Raw genomic sequence first — 25,038 nt, 5'->3', positions numbered from 1 at the left:
TGATGTGTGGACCGAAACAGGACACGTGCAGGAATGAGTTCAGAATAATGCTAAAGGTCCTGTTTACCTTTGGGAACAGTGATTTAAAAAATGTTCAAGATATGACATCAAATGCATATATGTAGGTCTGCTGTACCACAAAACATCCTATTATATAAAATTTTTGCAATAAAGCCTAAAATATAAGGAGATATGCAAATTTTTTTTCAATAAACCGCAACTGTAGACGGTTTAGTCTGGAAACATTTTTATTATAACTATTGTTCACATTTTGTATATCTAACAATACTTAACATCGATTTTACCGATTCAATTTTTTACAGTGGATGCTGCTATCCCTAACTCACATTTCACAACTATTTCAAAGCACTATAAATGCTGAGTTTTTGTTTCATCTGCAAATGGTAAATTATGCCTGTAAGACTCCACAGCTGCCGTAGGAAAGTTCTCTAATCCGTAGCAGGACACCCTCCTCACCCATCCATCCACCCAAGGACAATCAAATACTGGTTAGTGATAGGGTTGCAGTAAAGAACATGATCAGGGTGAGAGTTTGAGTTTAGGACTAGATTCAGGGGAAGTGACTGGGGTAATTGTCCTAGAACCGTCTTAACATTTCCAAAGACATGAAGCCTGCAATCGCCATCATAATTACACATGTATTATCAAACCAATATTTCATATCATACTTCAAGACAACAATGGACAAGATATACAATTTGCTTTAGTAAGCATTTGGATGAAATGAAAGACACTTGTGGAGTCAATAGCTTTCAATTTTCATTTCTTTTTTTCAGTTTTTTTTTCTTTTTATAGTATGGCACATAGTCTCATACTCAATACCTAACAGAGCATTTTTGCACATAAACTGAAAAGCAGTGGTTGGAATGTATTTTACTTCAAGGGGATCACTATCACTGCATGAAATAAAAGTCTTCTAATTCATCATCAAGAATTTACCCACAACATACATTAAATACATAAAATATAGGTGTGCTTTTTTTATAATAGATTCATAGTGCATGATAGATAAGTTCACAGTGTTGATCAAGATTCAGATAAACAGTGTTACAATGTGTACATTAAAAAGAATGAAAGAAAGAAAAAACGAATGAACGAAAAACAGACACATCAACAGCAGCTACTATGCATAACTATAAAGCCAAATGGTACCCTCACATTCTTAAATTGAATACTGCCCTCTGTTGCTGAAGTGCTGAGATGCACTATCCAAAATCAGATACAGTATACAGGTACTGTAGGTTCCACAGAACTATTAAAAGAAACAGGCATACTTCTGTTATACACATATCTCAAATAGGTCATACTAAATCACCTAGTTGGGACTTCCGAGGTTTTCATATTTTTGCACCAGTATATGAAAAAAAAAAGGATGTATTCATGATTCATCATTTCTGGTGAAAATCTCTTATTTTGGGGATTACAGTAACTGCCAGATGATGTCCTGTCCAAATCCTAGCTGTTTTTCACCCAAATATGAAGCCACAATGGCACATAAAAAGAAAGGCTTTCCCATTTCGTTGGAGTGCTTTGGCTGCCATGTTTTTTTGCTCTCCTAAATAATTGACATTTTGTTAGATATGAAGTTTCGTCGCCCCAACATTAACCCGTTGAGGACGGTCTGATTTTGCTACAACATGCATTTCCCATAGACACCTGCCAAAGTATACTCAGGACTCGTCCTCAACTGGTTTAATATGTAGTGTGTTTTACATTTACATAAAATTTACATGAAATGGGGCACATCTGTTTGCATGCTGCTCATCTTGAGATATACCGGTAGTATGAAAGTATCAAATTGAGAACACGAAAAGAAAGAACAGCATGAACAGTTTGACCATTAATATTCTACGCAACAGCAGTGCAGCTACAAATTTTAATTTGTCATCAGAAAACCTTGATTGCACCTATCATGAAAATCACACACAGATATAATTTCTTTTTTTTAATGAAATTAATGCACATCATGTCTTTAAATTTATGCTTCAACAATGACAGCACAAAGTCCAATTAAGACTTTTAAAAAACTTCAACAAGAAACACATCTTGAGTAACTTCAACATTGCTTACAATCCTCAAGACTGAATCAAAAAGTGACATACAACAAACGTAGCAAGGTGATGTAGACTGTACAATATTAACACAAAATATATTCTTTCATCCATGTATTCTTTACACAACAAAGACACACAAGTAGCACACTTCTAACTATACACTCGGTCACATTCTAATAGGCAGTTTAATGTACAGGATAAACTTTACAGGACGGAAAAAAAAATCAACTGGACGGGAGTTGCATAATATTTTTTTTCCCTCTCTGCCTGGTTGATAATCGACAGTGAAAATAGGCATGCAGTGGCTCAGTGGTAGTGTGCCTGCCTGACAATCAGAAGGCTTGGGGTTCAAAAGGCCATTGGGTCTAGCTGAGCAATTGGGATAGAAAACGCTCTGTCCAAGATAAAGGTCAAATCCTTTTTTGAAACTCAAATACACACAAAACAGAGATCTTTATAATACTTGTCTTTTACTTGCAAAGAGCATGGTGCAAACATACATGTACAATTTGTACCAGTCTCCGTAGAACATGGGAAAATGATAATGACCTCTCCCCATCACTGTCCACTTTGTGAAAAAAATTATGAAAGCAAAGGTGAAAGCCTTTGTAAAAAAAGGAAGAGAAATTCTTGGTGTAACAAACTTTGACTCGAAGAAGGACCGTGGGCTCAGTGGATGAAGCGCATCTCCAGTGCTGGCTCTCAAGGTACAGTATAAAGGTATAACTGTCAGAGTTATCAACAGATGAGGTATAATAATACCATAATGAGGCACTTTGGCTGATAGTCTGTGTTACAGTCGCTTTTATCAGCCTTATCATTCTGTCATAAAAGCAGCCAAGAGTCTACGATTGTTCCAGTCATTTCTGCATAAATTGCTATCAAAGCCTTGTGAAAAGGCAACACGACTCCAGTCTCTATTTTGCAGCGTAGTATTCTTTGTACAGACGGAAGATGTGATAATGAAATAGTTTGTTGAGCATGTAAAGTATCACAGCTCTCCATGGGGGTCTACACTACGCCTCCTCCTCCTCCTTCGCCTCGAGTCGGGGTAAGTGACCTGGAATCGGCCCGCATCCAGGGTGCTCTGTACGATGGACGCCCCGCCCTCGATGAGACCATGGTTGTCGTACAGAGAACTGTCCACTAGCATCGTCGACCCTGCAAAGACATGTCACAAATTTGTGATTTTTGCCAGAAGAGAGGTCTCATTTTATAGCATTCTACCTAAACTTCAACATGCTTTCATAAGAAAATGAGACACCAAAGACATTATTTTATATTCTCACACATTACCCAGTGGCGGATCCAGAGGGGGGCGCAACTGGTGCACGCCCCCCTTTGTTTTTTGTTAAAAACAAAATAAATAAAAAAGAAAAAAAATGAAGTGAAACCCGGAAGTGGCGCCAGAAATATTAGTTGCGCTCCCTCTTTACAGAATTCCTGGATCCGCCCCTGTTAGCTGTACTCATGAGATGTCTACACCATAAAGAAACCACACTAACGTTTGGCAAATTATTTGGTTTCTGTTTATTTCGTGGTTTATGCTTTGCAAGCAACACAATTCTCCATGAAATCTTAATATACAGAGACGACGTTTAATTGGCTTTTGAGGAAAAAAAAAGGATCGCATGGTTAATTTTGGTTTTTTAACAACTTGATTTGTATCTGTAGCTAGATATAAGCTTATTCATTTGCAGTAAAAATTAAACAATCTATTTCATTAATTTGCAGTCTTGTTTCAGCATTTGCTGAACACTCACCATCTGTCTCACTGTCCATTGTGTAGTGACCGTCTAGCAGCATTTTGTGTTTCTGCCACTCCAGTCCCGGTAGCTGCATGTGTTCTTGGATCTCATCGTCCAGCAAGGCTAAGCCCCATATCCTCACCTAGAAAGTAAAGATCATAGGAGAAGGAAACTTATAGTCTCCTTTTTAAAAAGTGCTGTCTAGTAAAGCTGAATGCAACACTTTGAAAAAGAAGAGTAATCTTTTTTTTAGCACGATAAAAAATCTCAGCTAATCAGCTCATCCTTGATGAGTTAACTCTTAATGTCCCACATTCGCACGCCCGACTCAGTTGACGGCGTGCCAAGTTTGCGTATTCTGCTCAAACCGATAAAAACCCGCCCAAACCCACTCATAAATCGTCAAATGCCACAATACAATGAACGCATTTCTTGCAGTTCCATTCCTGTCACATGTAGCTTGCATTGCATGTGGTCATTGACCATCAGGCAGTGCTCCCTAGGGGATTTGCAAGTAAATTCCAAGTTTCAGTCACTGTTTCATGTGCAAATATCATGCTTCTACAGTAATGCAGCTCCTGGTCATTTGAAAGAAAAACAATCATAGATATATCATGCAATCTATATCAAAGCAAAGTTTGACAAATTCTCTACAACTTTGCTCATTACATGTTGTGGGTAACAAAAATTTATAAAAGTTACATAGATTTGATCAACAGAATGGTTTTCAAAAGCATAGCTATGTCACAGTCTGAGAATAATAAGGCACACGGGGGATTTACACCATGACACATAAAGAGTTAAAGCCTATCAGTTCCCTCTGAGAGAAAAAAAGATGAAGAGAAGAAGAAATCCACTACATCATACCTCATCCATGGTCCCTTGGAAGAAATTACTGCTGTTGTCACTTCCAAGGTACATGGCTACATCGGAATTCTGCAGGAGAGAATGATAAGAGTGTCAAAAGTCTTCGGTTTCTATTATGTCACTTGTAAAATGCATAACAATAACGATGGATCCTGTACTTGCTATGCTCGTAATAATCCCTTGACGACGAGTCCCAAGTATCCTCCGGCAGGGGTCTATTGGAAATGTGTATTGTAGCAAAATCAGTCCGTCGATCCTCAACGGGTCAATTTGCCACATTTGCTTGTCAGAATTCTGTATGTTATCTCAGGCCCAGTCAGGCGCAGCAACGTATTTCAGTAAAACAAGAAGGAAATCTATTTTTACTTTTTATACAACAATTTTTCAAATATCATTTTTAACTAGAAATGTCGCTACGGCGACTGGTGTATGCCTCCGCCATAATGCATGGTTCTCCTAATAGGTCTATAATACAATGTCTTGACAATGTGTGATGACAGTTTCACACAATTGGCAAAATATTAAAATGACAGGTTTGCCACAAATGTGCTGAATGTTCACTTTCCTAGAACTAGGTTCAATTGGATGAATGATTAAAATGTCAGAGTGCAGGTATTTGGGGGAACTGATGATTTTCACTTGACTTTTGACCCTTTTATAAGTTTATGCATTGAGTAATTTTCAAGGTATTGAGAATAAGTATAATTTCAGTATCAAATGGTAAAATAGTATTATCTAAACCTGGCCTTTGTCCTTTGACCCCACAGTTCCAAAGAGAATCACTGTTAGGTAGAACATGCATAAATATGTAAGTTTCATGATAATACCTTGAGTCACTTTTGAGATATGGAGGAAGAAGTGCAATTTAGCACTTTCACTTGACCTTTGACCTTTTGACCTTTGACCTTTTGGCAAGAAACTTCCCACAGAATATGTATTGGGTTATACATGCATACATCAAGTTTAAAAAAAAATCCTTCAGGTATTGCATAAATATAAGGAAAGTAGTGATATTTTGAGGAGTTGACCTTGACCCATGACCCCAACTTCCCTAGATAATCACTGCCCATCGGTACATGCATATAATAAGTTCCATGAAGATACCTTGAACCATTTGCGAGATATGGAGAAAAAACATGAAATTTCAACCCTTTTTTCACAAAATAACCTGTGACCTTTGACCTTTGACCTCGTGACCCTAAAATCAAAACAAAGTATTATCCCCCCAGGATATACCCTCATACCAAGTTTGATGCAAAACCACCTCACGGTTCTTGAGATATCGACAAAAACAAAACGGGACGGACGGACGGACGACTCGAAAACATAATGCCTCCGGCCACTTTGTTGGCGGAGGCATAAAAATAAGTGCACCAGTTGAGAACAATTCATCCAAGATTCTATCAAGGGTGAATATACTTTTCAATTTAGAGGTGACTATGTACAAATAATCTAATCATAATTCATTGATGATCATGAAGCCTCCTTAATGTACATTCATTCAATGTGGGGTTGGATCAGTCACAGGACCCCAGTATTAAAAAACAAAACAAAAACCAAGTTGTGAATTTCACAGAAAAGACTGCAAACATATCAGACTCAACGTGTCATATCCTACTTACCCACGTTAGCCCGGGAACATTGCTCACTGTGGCTTCCAAAGTGCCATTCACAAACACTGAGAGCATACAATCTATGATATACAAACACAAAACAAACAAACAAGATATGGACATGGGTTACATAAGAGTCATTAAAGAATTAATTCTACAAATCTTGCAAAGTGTAGCAATGATTACACTCACAGATTATTAGGAATAGAATAGGCCATTCAAAATTGATATAAAGATTTGCAATACTGAATTTTGAAACAGGTAACAATGTATATAAAAGATGATAGATACACTTGTAGATATCAGACCTGAACGGCAAGTACAGTAAACTTACTTTAGAATGAAGTCCTTGGGACAGGCGGTTTTCTTTAGTATACAACAATTTTTTTCCAGGTAATTTTCTTAGGGACCTGAATTTTTACTTTCTTGCAATAAAAATTTTGTAACAACTATGCTCATTATGCTGGGAGTGCACTGTATGGGTAGATTCTCATGAGGAACAGGTGTAAAGACTCAAAACCTCCTCCTCTTCCTTGTCCGTTTCATTTCTTCCTCCTCAAATCCCAAAAGCCATATATCCATTAAAAAAAAAGAAAAGTTCTTCTCATCTTTTCCGACAAATCACATCAAATCAAGTAACATACCTTGTACATCCATCCTCAATGCCACATGAGTCCACGTCTCACCAACAAGTGCAGCTAGAGAGGCATTCACCATGTAGCTACCATATTTTCCATAGATATATCTAAAAGTGAGATATTAGATAAATAGAAAGATAAATAGATAGATAGAGAAAGAGAGATGAACAGGCCAATAGAGAGATAGGTAGATAGGTATATAGATATATATAGAGAGAGATTATATAGATATGAAATATTGAGAGAAATATAGATAAAGGGATAAATCTCTATCTTGAAAGTGACAAATTGAATTATTCAGCAGAAGTGTTGCCTGCTAGGATGTATCCAAGTTCATGAATAATGACTACCCTTGAAGATCTCAAAATAATTTAGTACTACAATATGAATGCTTGATTTTAGAATGTTTTACCTACAACCCTCTCCACTAACAAGGCGAGGGCCTCTAATTAAGGACGTAGAGCACTATAAGATGTGATGTCATAGCCATTCAACGCCATGGTTACTGCTTTAAAACAACCTCACCTGGCCCGGTCTGAGAATACATTTGTTGCTAACCGTGCTTGCACCTGGTTACAACCAAAGCTATATCAAAAAGTTATGGTATCATTTAACTTTGGTATCCTACACCCCTACCAGCTCCGCCCTATACCAGAGATTCTTACCCATCCTCTATCACCATGTAGATGCTGTCATCCTGGGCCCCAAAGAGGGGCAGAGTAGAGGAGGGGTAACCAGCCTCCAGGTAACACCACGCTTCCAGCGTGAAACTCTCATCGATGTCCAGGGTCTGTACGCCGGGCAGGATCACGTAGTCGTCCACCCCGTCGAACTGGAGCGCTTGGTTGAGCCTGAAATTTGAAGGGCATTGAGATGTATAAATACAAGGGCTGGCTAAAAATAAAAACATACATGTATCAGGGAGAAGATTAGTGTGTGCCAGATATATCTAGTAATTAGTTGAAAATGACTCCAAGATTGGGTGGGTAGGGCTTAACATTCTCTAGATGTCAAAACTTGAGAGAGATGCTAGTTTCCAGGAAACTTACAACAGACTGATAATAATAATAATAATTGATATGATTTATATAGCGCCAAATCCACTCTGCAGAGTGCTCTAGGCGCGGAAGGAAGAGAAAGTGACGAAGTAAAAGACATACAAATATCAAGTACATGTAATGAGTAATCAAATTGAGGCTTTAAACAAGTGAGTTTTTAGACTGCTTTTAAAGGAGTCTGATGAAGAACAATTTTTAACGGCTGAAGGTAGGTTATTCCATAAGGTGGGAGCAGCATGGCCAAAGGCACGTGTGCCCCATATTGTAGTGAATCTCGGAATTATCAGAGAACCGGAGTTGGATGAGCGTAAAGATCTAGCAGGGATGTAATTATGGAGTAAGTCAATGTTATACTGAGGAGCAGCGCCCTGAAGGCAATGAAAAGTCAAAAGTAAAATCTTAAAAATAATGCGATCTTTGACTGGTAACCAATGAAGTGATCTCAAAATAGGGGTGATGTGAGTGTGCTTCTTGGATAGTGTGATGATGCGTGCTGCCGCATTTTGAAGCCTCTGTAGCATGGAGAGCTGAGTTTGTGGTAAGTTAAATAAGACAGAGTTTCCAAAATCGAGCCTAGAGGATATCAAGGCATGGACTAATTTTTCGGTAGAAGAGCGGTTCAAATATTTTCTAATGAAGCCGATATTACGAAGTTGGTATCTTACAGATCTACAAATGCTAGAAACTTGATGAGACATAGTCATATTACAATCTAGCATTACACCCAGGTTGCGACAGGTTTGGGACACACTAATTGACATGCCGGAAAAAGAGATGAAATTAATGTCAAGTTTACCTAATTGTGTCTTCGAACCAAACAATAAAAACTCAGATTTATTCGTATTCAATTTCAAAGAATGATGGACACTCTACAACCATGCATACATTGTACTTGCATTGCACGCAAAATACAGAGTAAAAAGAGTATCGATAGGGTTCTATATTACCACTGGACTAAATGCTAATAAAAGTAGGAAACATCTGATTTTAGCCCTTGTTAGCTGAAAAAAATGTGGAGATATTCCTGAAAGTGAGAAACCTGTCAAAGAACAGCTAATTCTTCTATGAAAAGTTGTTTGCAGTATTAACAGCACCACAGTAAATACAAAAATCATATGAAAACTGTTACTGAATTGCTATGATTGCAAGACAAAAAAGAAAAGAAAACAACAAACAATCTACAGAAGGCAACAAGCAAAATGCTTCTTTAGGCAGTGGACTTTATCTGATCTTTACCTATCAGCACAGTCGTATCTCATGTGCGAAAAGACGACATCGGGCTGATCGTAGACGAAGACGCCCAGACGACCTCCAAGGAAGGTTGAGTCATAGAGGTCACCGGTGTCAGTCAGAGTGACATCTGCCGACTTGATGACGACTCTGGAATAAAATTGAGCAATTCATTGATGGTCCACATCCAAATTGACAACGATGAACAAATAAAATTGCATGCCATATGTGTGCATCACATACAACCAAGCACTTTTATCTAGAGTTATAGACAGCTAGGACTAGCAAGTGCTGCTAGTATTCCTTGCAGTGATGATCACAAGTACCATAGGGGAGTTATAGGGCTGCCAATATCTACGATGGATATCAAATAAGCCATATTGAAGTTTGGAGGAAGCACCCTGCAGAATCAGCAAGACTTCAGTTCTGGAGTTACTGGAATCAGTTCGGTTAACCCTCTGTGTGTTACGTTTATTTCTTGCCCATATAGGCATGTGTACAGACTTTGTGCACATTAGACTCATTGGTCCAGAAAGGGTTTAACATTTTTAATGGCTAACAGTGAGTGTTCACAGGGCACCATGCTTCTGAAAAAAGGACTATTCTCCTACCTAAAGAAACACAGATGAATTGCAATAAAAAGCAATAGGGTTTAAAACTTAGGGACAATTTCTGGGGAAATTTGTCTCCACAAGAGTCACATGTTAATCATCCTTTGAATATTTACTTCTGGTTTGAGACTAACAAAATAGAAAGAAGATTAAACTTATGGATAGTTTAATAATATGAATACTTCTTTTCATTTTATTCTCTCTTCTTCTGGAGTGATTTTCTACTTGTCATTAAAAAGAATTCTTCCAAGGTTGGCATCCTTCATCATCTGCCTGACCCACCTGAAGAGGCCCAGGGAGGGGCGGAAGGTCAGTCGCCATAGATACGCCGTCTCGTGCTGCCATCCCTGCATCAGGGGGTCGTGCCAGAGGAGCTCCGTCTGATCCGTGGTGGTGTAGGAATGCCACAGGGCGTTGGCCAGGGTGGCTCCGGGCCCGGTGGAGGAGCTCACTCTCTGTGGAGGTGGATGGAGGGGTATTACGCATTTAAATATTATGATTAACCCTTAGTACATGTAGGTCAGGGACTTTGGACAATGTATAATGCATCGAGTGGTGATTAATTGGCACAAAAAAACAGACAGCCGAATATAACCGTGCGTTGGTACTTGTGTGCCATGTGAAAGGCGCACCTACTTCACACTCGTTTTATTCCGGGGACTATTCAAACAAACCATGGTTTAGAAACTACCCTTGTGAATGTGGGTCATACTGTAAGTCTTTCCCCTTTTAACTCACCATGATCTGGAGTCCTTTAATTCCCGCATAATATGTGTCCTTGTTGAGGTTGGCATGTCTCCACTTGGCCAGGTAAAACTTGCGGTTGCTCTGGTAGCCGAACACCATGCCCATGTAGTTTCCCCCGTCATTCCCGTTGACGTACATCGTGATACGGAAGTCCACCGGCCCAAGGGTTTCCTTGCCAATCAGCATCACGGGAGAAGGGTAGGCAGTGGCGTTGACGAGCTGTACTTCTTTTCCCTATGGAGAGAAACCATCACAAAGTTAATAAGAATGTTGTTGATGCTCTTTCCTGAATACATACAAGTATTTCACATTCTTTCATTTTCAGAAATTTGTCAAGTCAATTACTATTTGTGATGTTTGACAGATTACTGCCAATGGTATGAGAAATGTATTAATGTGTATCACCTCTGTAAGGTGAGATATTGCTACGTTTCTCTTTTAAAGGGATGATATTCATCAATCATTCTATCGCTGTGGATCTCTACTGTGAATTTAAACACTCATAAAACTGTCTTACAATAGTGGATACCATATTTTCAAAATAACCGTCAAGTGTCTTGATTGCCAAATTGTTGGAAGGGTACCGTGGAATTCATGCAGCTGACCATTTTTGCTTATTCACAGATATGACAAGGTACAACTTGTACCTTGAAGTAAGTTGTGGAAATGAATTCATCTTTTTCTATCTTTTTTGTATTCAAGCACATCATCACACTTTAACTTACGAGAAGACATTGTTAAAGCATTTGATATGATACTACAAGATACGTAGCTGACAATACCGAGTAGTCAAGATTTTTACCGAGTGGTTAAGGTTTTTACCCAGTGGTCAAGATTTTTACCTCATCAGTGATGTACCAGAGAGGCTGGTCAGCCAAGTTTTCCAGGTTGACCGAGAAGTAAGGGTCAAAGTTTGTGGTGTGGTATCGGTTACTCTTCGGGCAGTTGTCATCGTCGTCGATGACGCCATCGCCGTCAAAGTCCGTCTCGCACACATCCCCAATACTGTTACCTTGGAGATAGAATATTGAAAACAAAACCACACAATTGAGCACGCTCATGATTACTTTACAAGCAGGTGAATAGACACAATCAATGTATAGTCAACATTATCCAATGTTATGCAAAGTAGCATCATATAAAACATTTAAGCTTTTTGTTCTCAACCTTAATTTTCAATTTCTAAAATCACAGCTAGCCATGGAAGCTCATTTCTACAAAGAGAATGTACCAGACATGATGTTTTGTGTGTGTGTGCTATTGCAGGTACTCAAAGCACAGAAAGGATTAAACATGCGACAAGTATGCATACAGCTGTATACAGTTGGTGTGGGAATTTTCTTTTCCTCAGTTGGCTAAGATGAGTTTCCTGTTTTTTTTCTCTCTCTTTCACTGAATGAAACATATGAAATAGTATCATATACTGTATATCACTCCCCCCCCCCAAAAAAAAAAAAAAAAAAAAATGTCTACACGTCTATCCTCATGCAATATACATAATGTACCATCATGTTGGAAAAAAAAAGAAAGAAGATAAACATAATAAAATTTAATCTCAAATACTAACTCCAAAAGCAATCCATGAATTATTACAACATCAATCATTCCTCTTGTATCTGTACATAAAAATAAAAAAACAGACTTGTCATTGGCTAGTCATGATTGCTGCCACTCCTACATAAAGTGCCTTTTAAATTTTTAAACCCCTGATCAATTAAGTATTTTTACATTCCAGTATGACTGAGGTTGGAAGGAATTGGAAAAATGCCTACCATCGACGTCTGCCTGGCCAGCATTGTAGTAGAGAGGACAGTTGTCTGAACTATTTGGGACTCCATCTCCATCCTTGTCATCGTCACATTCATCACCTGGGGATGGGTTGGAGAAGAAAGTTGGATCAACTTCAAAATCGGGGGGAAAAAGTAACAAACCAATTTCTGTGCAATAAAGAACAGAGATAAAAAAAACAACACACACACAAGATGACATAAGGCAGCTCCGTCAAGAGTGTGAAACACTAAAGAGTGTGAAACACTACTATTTTTCGGGAAAAAAACCCCAACAAAAACAAAAACAACAAACGTTTAAAGGGATAGTACAGTATTGGTGGAGGTGAGAATCGGGCTTCTAACTTTTTGCGAGATACCAAGAAAACACTTATGATATAGTACAGAGCATAACATTTTAAGAGGAATTCAAAGTTTATTTGATGAAAATTGGGTTTGGAATGACTGACACATCCAAAAACAAAGGAAAACAAAGCGATTGTAATAAAGTGTGGGTCCCACACTTTATCAGAATTGCTTCTTTTTTTTCTGGATATCTCAGCCATTTCAAAACCAATTTTCATCAAATAAACGTTGAATTCCTCATAGAGTTACATGTATGTTCTTTCATGTTTCATAAGAGGTTTCTCATTATCTCACCAAAAAATGTTAGAAACCTGAAATTTGGTCTCAACCAAAACTATACGATCCCTTTAAACTCATCATGACCAATGAAGACAACAAAAAACAAAATGACTGAGGTCCTCACCAGTTCCATCATTGTCTGTGTCAGTCTGATCAGCGTTTGGTGTCAAGAGACAGTTATCATCAATGTCCAACACTCCGTCTCCATCTCTGCATTGCAACAAGTCAATCGAAGAGGAGAAAAAAAATCAACGTAGGAACACTTTTATTCTGGATATAAAATGAACACAATACAAATCGTCAAAATGTCAGCATTGTTAATGCCAGAGTTTTAATCAAAACCTGGCAAATAAACAACTTCTGTCTTTCAGACTTCAAAAGGATGTTCCACTACATTCACTGGTATGGTTTTCTTTGTGTCCTTGACTGCAGTTTTCCGCAAGTTGCTAACTTTGGCATCGCATTCTGAGGTCACTTATGTAACTACTTATGTCATTTTCATTTGACTTCCATTGCACCATCTATTCATAAAGTGAAAATGCAATTGAGATGCAATATGCAGATCTGCATGAAATTACTACAGGCTTAGTGTAGGTGTTATAGTCTTACCTTATTACCACTTATCGTACAGCTGTATAAAAATAAACTGAATAAGTCAAACATAATATAATTATCTTCTTTCCATGAATGAAACTATTAACCCATTGAGGATGAGTCCCTACTATACTCGGGCAGGTGTCTATGGGAAATGCATGTTGTGGCAAAATCAGTTCATCCTCAATGAGTTATTCAAAGATATCATTGAATGCATAGGCCTATGACAGGAAAATCATGCATAGCTCCATGTTGCAAATACAACTTATGTGATTGTCTCAAACTCATATTTACAGGGTTTTTTTTCTAACAAATTTGTGTACTTTTTCATTTCTTTCTTGGAAAAAAAAAATCTTGATGTGCTTATATATTACATGTGATTGAATTCATGATGATGTTTTGTGTGATTCAGATTTGCACTCACTGGTCTTTGTTGATCCCCGTGACGACGTCGCAGGCGTCACCGTATCCGTTCTGGTCGCTGTCAGCCTGGTCAGAGTTGGAATCGTCCGGGCAGTTGTCGCAGACGTCACCGACACCGTCACCGTCCGTGTCCGTCTGGTCAGTGCTGTTGAAGAGCGGGCAGTTGTCTGAACTATCCAAAATGCCTTTGGGGGAAGATGATGTTGAAATGAATTAAAGTTGTGTGGTATATAGTGATGTCATGCACATATTCTGAATGAACTTAATAAAATGATGTTGAAACGAATTGAGGTTGTGTAGTATCTAGTGATGCCATGCACATATACAGTATTTTGAATAGACTAGTATACATTAGTTCAATTTCTCATGTCCATCCACTTCAGAAGAAAAATGGCATCGACACATCAGCAGAGAGGGAAGAATCACTAAAATTGAGACAAAATTAATGGTTATAATTCTATGTAGAGCTATTGCTACCTTTTGGTATGATTCAACTGAATTAATCTATTCTCATTAAAGAGTAACAAATTTATGTGCAGGGAAAATGCAAGAAGAAACACCTTCTTTTCTTTGTTTGCCTGGTAATGTGCCTGGTATTTGAAGTTTGAAGTTTGAAGTTTTTATTAGCAACAACATTTGAACATGTACATTTTCAATCATTATACAATTGTATTTACATACATATATGAAAAAAAATACTTATCTATTACTCCTTTACAATAACATGATTAAATGAAGACATTTGAGATTTAAATGTGATAAATGTAGCGTAATTCTACAAAGTTGTTGTTAACAAGGAAACCAAAAGTTAGCATACGTGCTAGTCGAGATTGGTCACCTTGATCTTCATACTAAAAGCTAAACACAAACGAAAAATTATTACATGGTTGGTTGAAATGGCTGTTAATATTTAAATACAACGTACATCATATATTTTCTAACATAGAAAACTAGTTATACTTGATACAATATCTATTAGAGAAGGAAATCTGCAAGGCGTTTACGAAATGTAGATCTTTTGCTTTGTTCACGCATTTCTCGTGGCAATGTGTTCCAAAGTTTTGGTCCTAAGTAAGAAATTGAAAATTGTCCCTGTGTGGTTCTAAATTTTGGTAAGTACAACATTCTTTTTTCATTTGTTCTTGTCCTGTAAGTATGATGCACAATTTGGCAATAGTGAATCTGAAGAAGGAAGTGCATTCAAAGACAGTTCATTTCCCATATATCTCTTTCTCTCTTTTTGGTCTTTCCTCTAAAAACTGATGCTCTCTCTCTTAGTCTCACCATCTCCGTCGTCATCCGTGTCACATTCGTTGCCATCTCCGTCCCCGTCCGTGTCGATCTGGTCGGGGTCGTAGGTCGAAGGGCAGACATCGCAGGCGTCCCCATACCCATCTCCGTCCTGGTCAGCCTGGTCCAGGTTGGCCACGTACTGACAGTTGTCCTGGCAACGAGAGATGGGGAATGGGGATTGTGAGGAGGAGTAGGAGGAGCATCTACTGGTTTTGATCACAAGACTTGTCAGATTATTTCATTTTGTTGCACCTTGGGAATTACCGTAACAAACTACGTAGTCATGAACCATAGCGCTGTATGGAAGCTTCAAACCAAATTTGCCTTTTGCTGCTCAGCTTATTATAACTCCAGAGAGTAAAGTGTCGAGCCATGTTCACAACAAAAAGAAACAGTGAGAAGAAGACTTTATGCATATTCTCGTCTTGTCTGTATGTCATCAATAGTTAGTTGTTTCATGACGAAATTATTCAATGTTCCAGTTCCCTTTATGACAATAAGTCACTAAAAAGTATTAAATTGGATGGAGTACATCTCCCCATCGAACCCTATTTGTTCTTGATATTGTTCTGTGTTCCCTGCCCCTCCCAGATAGCAAATCGTTGCTGGGGCGACAAGACCGCGTATCAAAAAAATTTGTTGAGGAGAGCCAAATAACCTGGCGGCCAAAGCACTATAACAGATGAGAAAGCCTAAATCCTTTGACATGCTATGGTGGCTTCAATTTTTTGGGTAATATAGTTAGAAATTTGACAGGACATCACTTAACCAATCATTTGATCATTAATCCAAAAATGTAATTTTCACCAAAATTTCAGATACAAGGTCTTGTCACCCAAGCGAAGAAATGCTACATCCATAGTCAAACTAAGTGTATCAAAACCTTCAGTCCCCTTCTGGCTTAGTTTAACCCCACGAGTTCTCTGATAATGGTTAGGCAGTTTTTGGTACATGTACATACAATGTGTAGCTCCTTCTGTTTGTCCCTTCCACTCACATTTTCGTCATAGATGCTGTCGTTGTCGTCGTCCTTGTCGCACTCGTCCCCAATCTGGTCGTTGTCGTTGTCCTCCTGCCCGCTGTTGGGGACGGTCTCACAGTTGTCCCGGCGGCATTCGTTGTTGCCCCCATCGCTGCACTCCAGAGATGTTGATGGGTGGCCATCGGTGTCGACATCGACCCCGCAGAATTTACCGTTCCCGGCGTACCCGTCATTGCACTGTAAGTTCAGGACAAACACACATATCCAGAGCAATCAGAACAATTATTAGTGATCATATTTAATAGTTCTCTAGATAAACAGTCTGTATATTTGGGTTCTGATGCTTTCATTTCAAGGATAAATCTACATTCTATCTTCCAATATGAGCTTAACATTAATGGGCCTTTATATGTGTAGTGTCATTGCCACAAAAAAAAAAAAAAAAAAAACTTCATAGCACTATAAAAACCATCAAAAGTTGCCGGCACAGAATGGGTTTAAAGCAGATTTTATGAAGAGTTAAAATTGATAATAAAGTTGATATCATGTCCATGGCAGCTTGTGTGGTAAGGAAATTTAAAATCGATTTTATCTTTTGATAAAACAGGGCCCTGATTTATGCTCTGACTTGCACAGAATCAACCTTGACTCTGCAGTTGACTCCAACAATGACTGCTCTCTAAGCGTGTACAGTGTAGCTCCTTATACATACACTGAAATGAGAATAAAACTACAAACAGAGTTATGAGACAGATCCAGACTCTGTTACCTCACAGGTGAATGTTCCTGCCCCAGTGGAGGTGCATGCGGCGTTGCTGTCGCAGTCGTGGAGATTTAGGATACAGTAATCTCCCGGTGAGCAGCCAGCCACGTTGTTTCCTACGTACCCCGGTGGACAGGTGCCGCACATGTAGCTACCCTGCATCATAGAGGTGGGAAAATTCAAATATCAATCAAACGCTTTCCAGAAATATAAATCTGTCATTTATTCCCCCCCCCCAGATATTTGTTGCTTCAAGAAATCAACTGAATACAAGCTTAACTCATTTTGTGCGTGTAAAAAACAATCAACTAGAAGGAAAAGATCACAAATCTGCCAAAATAGGGTCTTCAATACAAGACCAAGTTAGAAAAGAAAGCTAACTGTGAAAAAAAAAATGAGTGATGATATCGACTGGCTGGTCCTTGTGAAGAAAGTTATCTTCCATATGAAGCATTTCAAGTCAATTGGTATATTGCAGTTAAAAAGAGTGGTTGGGGTGGTTTCTGCTGACCCTACACCAGTTAAATCAAATCCATTGTAAAGCTGACATCTTGAAGGGACGAAATGTGCGGGAGCAACCAAACCTGAAGAAATACATTTTTTTTGAACAGATATTGTCTGATTTACCTCAGTTATCTTTCATCCTTGCGCAAACACTGAAAACATAATTCCATGTGTCCCCTTACTGGTGGGGAGTGAAGTTCTCTTTGTTTACAACTCTTCCACTTACCACTGTGTTTGTGCATTCCACATCATCGTCGCATCCACCATTGTCTGTTGCGCACTCATCAACATCCTCACAAACCTGCAACGTGACATATTGTAAATCGAGGGATCAGAACGTACACTGTATTGGATAATAATTTGGTTACAGCAGAGCTTGCGGTTAATTAAGCATGAGAAAATAAAAGATCATATCTTTTTTGAGTATACCTGAAAAAATAAAAAAGGATCATTTCATGCTAATGAATGTTTATAGTACATGTAGGTACAGTAATCCAATTGTGTGCTTGAAAACCTGAAATTAAATTCTACTCTCTGAAACAGTTAATTGAAATATTCTCACGGAGTAGTCCTTAGGCACAAATCAAACAAATCATAAGAATGTCAGGGATGAATTGTAAGTTGTCCTTACAACAACAACAGAATAAACATGCAATGCCTCGTTTAAAATGAACTCATTATACAGTTGGCATATTTCATCCCACACATACCAAATTGCAGTCATGGCTTTGTAACAGTAATGAAGTGCAGTAGGATACTTAATGAAATGAAGTGGCTCACATGTAGCTTCCATTAAATTTTCATATCATCCAATGATAAAAGAAAAGTTGCAAGTAAAATCACTTCATTTGATTATGTTGAACAACAGAGAATCTTGCTATAAGAAGTGAACTGAATTGGGCATGATATAATTCAATACTTTAATGAGTGTGCACAATTTAATTCACTGTGCTTCCATGTAATACAACAATTTCAAACATGATATGATAACACAATGAAACATGTTATGTGTTCATATTACTGACAGCACAAAAAAGAAAGGAATGATATAACAATGGCAAATAATTAGAAAGATATACATGTAGAAAGAGAACGAAGAAGAGTTACAAAAGAATGGAAAGATAGTCATAATAGAATCTATACATTGCAGAAGTAAATCAAGTTACCACTTTATACATAAGAGTACATTGTACACTTTGTACATTGTAAGTACATTTGTGATCATAGCCAACTGCAGTGTACATAATTTGCATTTACACTGGAAAAATAAAATAATATATAGCTTCTCCACTCAAATAATTACTGTTACAATACATGCACATACATTTCGGGACACTGTAAAATATAATGGTTTACCATTGAATCATACAGGGTTCATTAAAAATGTCACATTTGCAGTGTACAATATAGGGCTTTAGCCAACAATAGTGTTACTTATAATGAGCATGCAGCATGCAAAAAAAAAGAAAAAAAAAAGAAAAGACAAAGAAGAAAATAAGTAAAGAACTACCATGTAGAAAATATTAAAAGTGCATCATGCAAAAGATTCTAATGCCAGATTGACACTTACCAAACAACTATAAGAATTAAAAGGTTGGGAAACAGAGTATAGTACAAATACATACCATCAATAAAGGTAAAGTTCCACACATGACAAGAATAGAGAAAGTAAATGTAGCAATGGGGGTGGGAGGGGGGTGGAATGCTACCCCACCTGCCTCTGTTTGAAAGATTCCCCAAGGGGTTAAAGAATGAGAAACATAAATGAGACTAATGCTATCTACTCTGACCGTTCTACTGTCTTACAGGACCAAACTATGCAATAGGGAGCTTTAGATTTGCTGCGCCGCCGTTTGAGATGACGCTTGAGCTGAACGTTCTCCTCTCCCCGTGTCGTGCTGAAAAGTAGCTTTAGATTACGCTGAGACGCAACGTATAAAAAAAAAATGGCGGCCCCATATGACCGTCGCATCAAGTAGCTGTTTACAATCATGAACAGAACGTGTAGTGAAAACTCAGGCGCACGAGCTATAAATAGATCGCTTCTGATACGCGATTCTGCGCACGCTCAGATCCGGTTTTTTCTCCTCTGAGCGTCCCCGTCGGGAAAATCTAAAGCTCCCTATTATCATGACTGTGAAAGGTACTTTTGCAGGTTGCATTAAAAGTTTGCTGAATCCTGGTACTACAGAGAAAGAACCGGGAGAGCTGTAGAAGTATAGTAGAGATATAAAATAAAATCTACCAGGATCAAAATGCTTAATGTCATCTAAGCAAAGTGATGACAACTGAGAAGATATGTATTGCATTTGCATTATCCCAACTTGAAGATGATATACATTGCACTATACAGTATTTTAGCAAAAAATATTTCTCAAATTTATGAAATTCTTGCGTCGAGTCGTTTTTATTGCAATTGATTGACAAACTGCCCTACATCAATGTAAATAAACACCAAATTAGTTTGTGTTTTTGTAGTAGCCATGATAAAACTAGACATATCGCTATGGCTACTGATATGCCTCCGCCATAATGCATGGTTCTCCTAATAGGTCTATAGTACAATGTCTTGACAATGTGTGATGACAGTTTCACACAATTGGCAAAATATTAAAAGGACAGGTTTGACACAAATGTGCTGAATGTTCACTTTCCTAGAACTAGGTTCAATTGGATGAATGATTAAAATGTCAGAGTGCAGGTATTTGGGGAACTGATGATTTTTACTTGACTTTTGACCCTTTTATAAGTTTATGCATTGAGTAATTTTCAAGGTATTGAGGAAAAGTATAATTTCAGTATCAAATGGGAAAATAGCATTATCTAAACCTGGCCTTTGACCTTTGACCTCACAGTTCCAAAGAGAATCACTGTTAGGTTGAACATGCATAAATATGTAAGTTTCATGATGATACCTGGAGTTACTTTCGAGATATGGAGGAAAAAGTGCAATTTAGCACTTTCACTTGACCTTTGACCTTTTGACCTTTGACCTTTTGGCAAGAAACTTCCCCAAAAATATATATTGGGTAATACATGCCATACATCAAGTTAAAAAAAAAAAAACCTTCAGGCATATTGCATTCTAAGGAAAGTAGTGATATTTTGAGGAGTTGACCTTGACCTTTGACCCCCTGACCTTTGACCCACGACCCCAACTTCCCTAGATAATCACTGCCCATCAGTACAAGCATATATACTAAGTTCCATGAAGATACCTTGAACCATTTGCGAGATATGGAGAAAAACATGAAATTTCAAATTTTTTTTCACAAAATAACCTGTGACCTTTGACCTTTGACCCTGTGACCCTAAAATCCACACAAAGTATTATCCCCCAAGGATATACCCTCATACCAAGTTTGATGTAAAACCACCACACGGTTCTTGAGATATCGACAAAAACAAAACGGGACGGACGGACGTACGGACGTACGGACGGACGGACGGACGGACGGACGGACGGACGGACGGACGGACGACCCGAAAACATAATGCCTCCGGCCACTTCGTTGCGGAGGCATAAAAATCATGGGCATACCAACTCGGGCAGGATTAAAATGTACACACTTATGATCACTGGACAGGTGTCTCATACTACGTTGAAGTACGGCAATTTGTCAATTTGCCAGTTGCAATGAAAAAAAAAATGCTAATAATCTTGTGAAGATGTGACAGGAAACCATGATTTTTGAAATAGATTTTAATACTGAATTCATTTGACTGTGATTGGAGATTGCTATGTAAAGATAATTACCTTAAAACATTTTAAGGAAGGAAACCATTACCAACCTGTTGGTTATTGTTGGCATAATCCACACCAATTCCATGGGGTGTGGTTCCTGTGTAGCCCAGTGGACACGCCCCACACTCAAAGCCGGGTTCAAAGTTCACACAGGCGCTGGTGTTGAAGCATGGATTAGCCTCCACACACTGAAAAGTTGAGAAGCAGATGGAAGATGAAATCTTATTAGTTGTTGATTTCTTTTTCCATCGGAGCAACTCTCTCTCAATAAATCTATCTACCTCTCTATATATCTATCTATCTATCTACAGTTGTTGAATTTCCTTTTTTTCCATCAGAGCAACTCTCCCTCCGTCACCCTTTTCTAATCTCTATCTATCAATCTATCTATCCATACATCCATATATCAGTCTATCTATCTATCTATCTACATTGTATCTATCTATCTATCTATCTATACTGTCTATCATCTCTATCTATCTATCTATCTATCTATCTATCTATCTATCTATCTATCTATCTATCTATCTACATGTGTTTCTTTGTATCTGTTGATCCACCTACATTTATATTTTTCAAGCTATCTATCTACTTTTTATGCAATCAAGGCATCCATTTTAATCAGTTCTCTGGTCAGTAAGAGATTTCTTTATCTAGATTTTACCAAATGTATCTCATCTACTGGGCTCTAATATCTGAGTGTATGATTAACTTAGTTTCATTTTGCTATATTTACCAAAATTACACAGCAGACAAAGATCAAAACTAAGCTATTTGACAATGTATTAAAAGATTTCATCATCAGGTAATTCAAAACTAAAGCATACTTGTCCATAAAGCTCACAGTGTCATGTTTCTCAGGTAAACCTATTGACTGGGAACAATCACTACAGCGTAATGTTTCAAATGTGTTGACATCTTTACTTTTGATACACTATTCTCCTCCATTTGTTCCCTTTCTTCTTTAATACCAGTATTCATCTTCATCTATATTAGTGAGCATTCAATCCATCTGTCCATCTACCTGTTATTTGTTTGTTTGTTTATCTACCTATCTATTCATATACACTGTACAGTGAATTTGTTTTATCTGTTCATATGTCTGCAAATCACTTTGTCCCTTTTGACAGATACCTCCATGTAGTTAATTCCTCAACCATCACTTTAGTGGCCCAATATGTCTGTCTGTCTGAAATCTGTGCATGTCTGCATCCATCTATCTGTCAATCGTTGCACAATACTATCTGTCAATCCCTTCATCCATCCCTCCATATCTCACTGATATCTTGACAGCTATTCATGGGAGACAATCATATCTTCCTCTGCATCTGTATGTACAACTTACATGTAAATAATCCTATCTTCCTGTTCAAATGCCCAATTACCTCTGATCCACCAATCCTGCTTTTGCATATAAGTTTATGCCAAGCAAGCTATCTGATGTGATATGTTTATGATATATACACTTATTCATCTATCAGTTCATCATAATAAACTCATTTATCTTTAAATCTTCTAGTCTTCTCATTATTTGTGTACCTCGTTGATATCTTGGCAGTTATCTCCCGTGCCAGTAAATCCCTTGGGGCAGTCCAGACACCTGTAGCCTCCGTTACCTCCCGTGTTCACACAAGTCACCCCCTCGGTGCATGGGTCAGGGAAGGAGAGACAGGGACCTTTGCAAGTGAAGAAAAAAATTACGAAAAAATACAACAGTAAACTAACAAAATATACAACCTGGTGACAGCTGATTCAATATATTATGACTGTGAATCAAGAAATCATATTTGCATTACATATTAAATGTTGAACTCTGTCATATCATTTTGTGTTTATTGATACAATAAAAAAATGGGCAAAGTGTGTGGGTACCTGACAAAAAACAAAAAACACCAGATGATGTCATTTTAATCTTCGCAAATTAGCAATAAATTTCTTCCTGACTTTGTTCAGATTTTCTGAATCTAAGAGCAGCCCCTTTCACAAATACATAAAACAAAAGAACACAAGAACAACAACAACAACAAAAGAATGATAGCAACTTTTGCTGGAAGGGCGTAAGTAAAAAAAAAAAGCCCGGCTTCCTGGTTGGTTGTTGCTATGGGAAGTCGCTTTCCAGCAACAGTTGCGATCCCAACATCTTCTATGAAAAGGGGTCCAATTTAATATAAGATATGCAGAAGAATTCAGAGACACCATTCTAATGATGGTAAGATACATGTAATATCTTCTGCAGCAAGTTCCCCCCCCCCCCTCCCCACCATGGTTTGATGGGTTAAAACTCATAATTGTCAATTATTTTCTGATCATATCACATCTTTACAAACTCACAATCAGCTTCCGACAGACATGGCTGGCACACCGAACAGTCTCCCAACGAGAACTCGCTTGGCTGACAGGGGGCGCACTCTGTCTTTCCCTCTGTGCTGCTAAACCCGCTGTCACAACAGGTACATTCAGACTGGAGAGACTCATTGTTGTAAGATCCAGGGGCACAGGACATGCAGAACTCTGTGAGATATTAAAAAGGTTATAGGTTAAATGTGAAAGGTCATCTATATATTTTTTTGCATTGTTCCCAGATTTTGCCTGATTCATATCTCAACACGTACTGTAAGAATTTTCTCCTTCTTTTTTTTCTTCCGCAGGGCATGACTTGCAGAACTCTGTGTGATATTAAAAAGGTTATAGGTCAATTGTAAAAGTTCATTTATATTTTTTTGCATTGTTCCCAGATTTTGCCTGATTCATATCTCAACAGGCAATATAAGAACTTTCTTTTTTTTTCCCCAGAGGACATGACTTGCAGAACTCTGTGATATATTAAAAAGGTCAAAGGTCAAATGTAAAAGGCCATTTCATTCCTTGCAATGTTCCTAGATTTTGCTAGATAATCTAAATCTCAACAGGTAATGTAATAACTTTCTTTTTTGTTTATATCACTTGATAAACCAGATATTGACTGTGGACTATTATTGATTTCTGTTTTTCAACTGCCAAAAAAGGAAATGACAAGCATTATTAGCAGGTAACAAGAAATAAATGGAAAAAAAATAAATGCCACAATCAAATAAATATGAAGTTGCCGAATAGATAATGCCTGACTACAAAAAAAAAACAGAGAAAATGAGAGCAATTTACTGTGATCAATTTGCGGGAATTACTTCCACTATAATGGTCTTTATGTTACCTATGTCTTATCCCCTGAATATGATGTGACAAAATGAAACAAAATAAAATGCCACAATCAGTATGAACTCGTCAAATTGATGATACACTGCACTTGACTACCAAAACAAAACAAAAACCAAAAACAAAGAATATAAGGGTCATTAACTGCTATCAGCAGTTTCATTTTGTAAATACTTTCACTATAATATCCTGGTCTTTATGTTACCTGTGTCATATCCCCTGGAGAAAGTTCCTGGTCCACAAGGGAACCTCTGTCCATCAAAGCAGGCTGTCCCTGCCTCACAAGTTGTACACTCATCGGGACAGAACTGGGGGGAGAAAGGGTGGTAAGACACTTACAACAGTTAACTTGTAGATTTTGCACAGCAAAAGGAATAAGTTTTGAATAGCTCTGGTCAAGTAATCTTATAATCAACATACCTACAGTACAATACAGCTACATTATATACTGTCTAATGATGTACAACTGTACAACTTGTAATATCACACTCCAAACAACCAAAAATATTGAAGACCTTAAACGTAACATTTGATGAAATATCAA

The 25,038-nt window shown here is 37.9% G+C and overlaps 1 protein-coding gene across 1 annotated transcript in view; it reads right to left on the bottom strand.

Moving 5' to 3' along the window:
- Window positions 1–25,038, bottom strand: part of LOC139710260 (uncharacterized) — a 127,643-nt gene that overhangs the window by 40,464 nt on the left and 62,141 nt on the right. Inside the window, exons 45-65 of the mRNA XM_071622191.1 lie at window positions 24,700–24,802; window positions 23,634–23,813; window positions 22,842–22,978; window positions 21,350–21,490; window positions 17,784–17,858; window positions 17,060–17,209; window positions 16,306–16,527; window positions 15,300–15,459; window positions 14,017–14,200; window positions 13,123–13,208; window positions 12,360–12,455; window positions 11,430–11,599; window positions 10,579–10,821; window positions 10,123–10,295; window positions 9,236–9,379; window positions 7,607–7,792; window positions 6,948–7,048; window positions 6,313–6,383; window positions 4,691–4,759; window positions 3,839–3,965; window positions 3,071–3,236 (exon numbers count right to left, since the gene is read on the bottom strand). Of these exons, the coding sequence (XP_071478292.1) occupies window positions 3,071–3,236; window positions 3,839–3,965; window positions 4,691–4,759; window positions 6,313–6,383; window positions 6,948–7,048; window positions 7,607–7,792; window positions 9,236–9,379; window positions 10,123–10,295; window positions 10,579–10,821; window positions 11,430–11,599; window positions 12,360–12,455; window positions 13,123–13,208; window positions 14,017–14,200; window positions 15,300–15,459; window positions 16,306–16,527; window positions 17,060–17,209; window positions 17,784–17,858; window positions 21,350–21,490; window positions 22,842–22,978; window positions 23,634–23,813; window positions 24,700–24,802 (2,984 nt within the window). The remainder of the gene's footprint in view (window positions 1–3,070; window positions 3,237–3,838; window positions 3,966–4,690; window positions 4,760–6,312; window positions 6,384–6,947; window positions 7,049–7,606; window positions 7,793–9,235; window positions 9,380–10,122; window positions 10,296–10,578; window positions 10,822–11,429; window positions 11,600–12,359; window positions 12,456–13,122; window positions 13,209–14,016; window positions 14,201–15,299; window positions 15,460–16,305; window positions 16,528–17,059; window positions 17,210–17,783; window positions 17,859–21,349; window positions 21,491–22,841; window positions 22,979–23,633; window positions 23,814–24,699; window positions 24,803–25,038) is intronic.

The sequence above is a fragment of the Diadema antillarum genome, unplaced genomic scaffold, assembly GCF_040938485.1.
Source record: "Diadema antillarum isolate AM-2024a unplaced genomic scaffold, OU_Dant_1.0 seq00001517_RagTag, whole genome shotgun sequence".
Lineage (NCBI taxonomy): Eukaryota > Metazoa > Echinodermata > Echinoidea > Diadematoida > Diadematidae > Diadema > Diadema antillarum.
The sequence above is the reverse complement of the archived record's forward strand: the minus strand, read 5'-3'. Positions and strand labels throughout refer to the sequence as shown.